General features: G+C 44.3%; 1 protein-coding gene across 1 annotated transcript in view; it reads left to right on the top strand.

Annotated features, from left to right (window-relative positions):
• The window catches only part of cdk5rap1 (CDK5 regulatory subunit associated protein 1), a 32899-nt gene that overhangs the window by 17842 nt on the left and 11398 nt on the right, over positions 1 to 3659 (top strand). Inside the window, exons 8-10 of the mRNA XM_037679310.1 lie at positions 51 to 281; positions 457 to 554; positions 665 to 720. Coding sequence (XP_037535238.1) covers positions 51 to 281; positions 457 to 554; positions 665 to 720 — 385 coding nt within the window. The remainder of the gene's footprint in view (positions 1 to 50; positions 282 to 456; positions 555 to 664; positions 721 to 3659) is intronic.

Here is a 3659-nt window from a genome sequence, read left to right as displayed (position 1 = left end):
TGTGTGTGTGTGTGTGTGTGTGTGTGTGTGTGTGTGTGTGTGTGTGTCAGGGAGTAAAGGAGGTGACTCTGCTGGGTCAGAATGTGAACAGCTACAGGGACATGTCAGAAGAACAGTTCTGCGGCTCGGAGCAGACCAGACTGAGCCGTGGCTTCAACACCATCTACCAGAGCAAACGGGGGGGTCTGCGCTTCTCTGACCTGCTGGACCGAGTGTCCTGCGTGGACCTTGACATGAGAATCCGCTTCACTTCTCCTCATCCCAAGGATTTCCCTGACGAGGTGCAGTGAAGGCTGCATGTTATTTAAATGAGTGCTGTGGGTTACTGGATTCGAGTTATCAGGTTCAATTGGTTTGTCTGAAAACAAGACATTGACCACCCCTGCCTCTGCTGATAATGACGTCAATTGCTACCGTTACACTTCCCTGACCTAGTTGGTGTTTTACTGTTTCCAGGTTTTGCATCTGATTGCAGAGCGGAGGAACATTTGTAAGTACATCCACCTCCCAGTCCAAAGTGGAAGCAGCCAGGTACTAAAAGCCATGCGCCGTGGGTAAGAGTCACAACGATCTGTGCCAGTCACATGATCTGTGCCAGTCACATGATCGAAGTCATTCATCAAAAGAGAAACTTTTCTTCCAACATTGTTTTCCTTGTGTTCAGTTACAGCAGGGAGGCCTACCTCAACCTGGTTAAGAACATCAGACAGATCATCCCAGGTAGGCAGCTACCTGTACAATCCTCCTTCACTTCATTCAGTCACCTGCCTCAACAGAACATTTCATTTGGACAGCTTTATAATGCATTTTACAGAACCATCAAAATATACAAAAATACATTTTTCTTTTAAAATATACAGAAGTCTGCAATATTTGTCCTGTGTGCAACGTTTATGATGTTTACCGTATTTTCCGCCGTGCATGTCGCACCGCCGTATAAATCTTATCTGCTACGCGACAACGCTGACAACCAGGAAATGTGGGCCAAAAATCGATTGGCTGCCAAATGGCGGCTGCTAGGGCGTGCATGGGAGGACTTTAACAAGAATTTAACAAGATTAACACTTAAAAACAATAATTTGTTTGCTCAAAATTATAGTAATGTGTGTCTCAGTCTAACGTTTGCTTAATAAATGTCCTTTAATGGTCAAATCAGCTGAATTTCAAAAATAATTTCGCTGCTGGCTGAGGTGCTGCGAAGCGGGAATGCGCAGCGAGACCAGCTTCTTTAAAATTTAACAAGATGACCACCTAAAAACAATTATTTGTTTGCTCAAAATTAGAGCAAAGGTGTGTCTCAGTTGAACTTTCACTTAATAAATGTACTTCAATAGTTAAATCAACTTATTTTTCGCTGGGGTGGTGCAGCAAAATGAAGCTAATTTGACAGTTGCTCCAAGCAGCGAGCAGAACGAAGGTGGCAGGCTGTGGCAGGCCAATTGTGTCATTAATAGCTGGTGAAGATTCTCAGTCATCCAGGACATGGTAAATTCAAAAAAGTTCAAGACAATAATAATAAAGTATAAAGTATAATAAATAAGGTCCAGTTGTTTTTGTCTTGAACTTTTTTGAATTTGTCATTATAGCCACGTTTACCTATTAAATTCAGAGTCAGAGAGATTTATTTGTCATTTGCACCACATGTGGTACATGTGGTGGAATGAGTTTATGTACTCATGGTCCCAGTTACATCCAACAATAAAATGTAAAAGAACAACCGTAATAAGATCTAAGATATGAACTAAGAAAAACATCAGCTAAATAATACACTAAGCACTAATAGCATAAAAACAATAAAAACATTACGCTGAACAGCAGCACGAACATGAGTCTGTGTGAGCAGATGAGTACGAATGAACACATCAACATTAAACAGATCAGCAGCAACATGAAACAGATCAGCAGCAATATGATGTGATTTTTCACAGTGATTGTCCTGGTTAGATATTCATGAGTCTAACAGTCTCAGGGTAGAAGCTGTTCCTCAGTTTAGTGGTTCTACACTTAATGCTCCACAACCTCCTTTCTGAGGGGAGTTGGGCAAAAAGTGTGTGTGCTGGGTGAGTGGGGTCCTTCATGATGCAGTTGGTCCTCTTCCTGCATCTAGAGGTGTAAATGTCAGTGATGGTGGGGAGACTGACTCCAACAGACTTCTGTGCAGCCTTCACCACTTTCCTCAAAGCTTTTCTTTCTGCAGCTGTGCAGCCTCCATGCCACACATTGATGCTGGAGCACAGGATGCTCTCCACTGCACACCTGTAGAAGGAGGTGAGGACTGAGCTTCCCAGTCCAGCTCGTCTCAGCTGCCTGAGGAAGTAGAGTCTCTGATGAGCTTTCTTGATCAGGCTGGTAGTGTTGTTGGCCCAGCTGAGGTTGTCATCCAGGTGTACACCCAAGTACTTGTAGCTGGAGACCACTTCCACCAAAGATCCTCTTATGTTCAGGGGGATGTAGGTGTGTTTATTCCTTCTGAAGTCCACGATCATCTCCTTTATCTTCTTCACATTTATGTGAAGGTTGTTCTTCCTGCACCAGCTCTCCAGGTGTTCCACCTCTTGCCTGTAGCTGAACTCATCATTGTTTGTGATGCATCCCACCTCCGCTGTATCATCTGAAAACTTTACAGTGCGACAGTCTGGATGGGTAGCTGCACAATCATACGTGAGCAGAGTGAACAGGAGAGGGCTCAACACACAGCCCTGAGGAGAGCCAGTGCTGAGTGTTATGGTGGAGGAGGAGAAGTTGTGGATCCTCACAGACTGAGGTCTGTCTGTTAAGAAGTCTAGTACCCAGTTGCAAATGGAGGGGCTTAGTCCTAGTGGAGTAGTTTGTCCATCAGGGTTTGGGGGATCATGGTGTTGAAGGCGGATGTGAAATCCACAAAGAGCATACAGACATATGAATCCTTCTGCTCCAGGTGGGTGAGCTCAGTGTGGACCACAAAGGAGATGGCGTCGTCTTTTGATCAGTTCTCGTGGTATGCGTACTGGTGAAAGTCCTCATTGATGTTGATGGTTGTTTTGATGTGGGTCATGACCAGTTTTTCGAAGCATTTAGCGACTATCGGGGTGAGGGCTACTGGCCGATAGTTATTCAGACCAGTCACTGTAGAGCTCTTTGGGACTGGGATGATGGTGGTGATCTTCAAGCAGGTGGGAACTGTTGCCAGGGTGAGTGAGGTGTTAAATATGACGGCCAGCACCTCGCAGAGCTGATCCGCACAGTCTTTCAACACATTCTTGGGGATGTTGTCTGGGCTGGTTGCTTTGTGAGGATTAATAATCCTCCTGAAAGTACTCCTTACTTCTGCTGAGGTCACACTGACACACTATTACATGACACAACGGCATGCCTTACTACTCTGCTGCCATCTAGCCCCTGAAAATGTTAGTGTTCAATATTTTCAGTCAGAATGAATGAAATCGGTCATTTCTCAGCCAAAATTTGGTTTATAAATATGGGGGGGGGGGGGGGGGACGAATACGTCGCTTCAGCCTATAAGTCGCAGGGCATGTAAATTATGCAAAAAACTGCAACTTGTTGTCCATGTAAGTCAAATTTTTTTTACATACAGTGGGGAGAACAAGTATTTGATACACTGTTGATTTTTCAGGTTTTCCCACTTGCAAAGCTTGTAGATGACTGTAATTTTTATCATA

The sequence above is a fragment of the Nematolebias whitei genome, chromosome 7 (assembly GCF_014905685.2).
Source record: "Nematolebias whitei isolate Nwh7 chromosome 7, NemWhi1, whole genome shotgun sequence".
In the NCBI taxonomy this organism is placed as follows: domain Eukaryota; kingdom Metazoa; phylum Chordata; class Actinopteri; order Cyprinodontiformes; family Rivulidae; genus Nematolebias; species Nematolebias whitei.
Note: the sequence above shows the minus strand (reverse complement) of the source record. Positions and strands in the feature narration are given on the sequence as shown.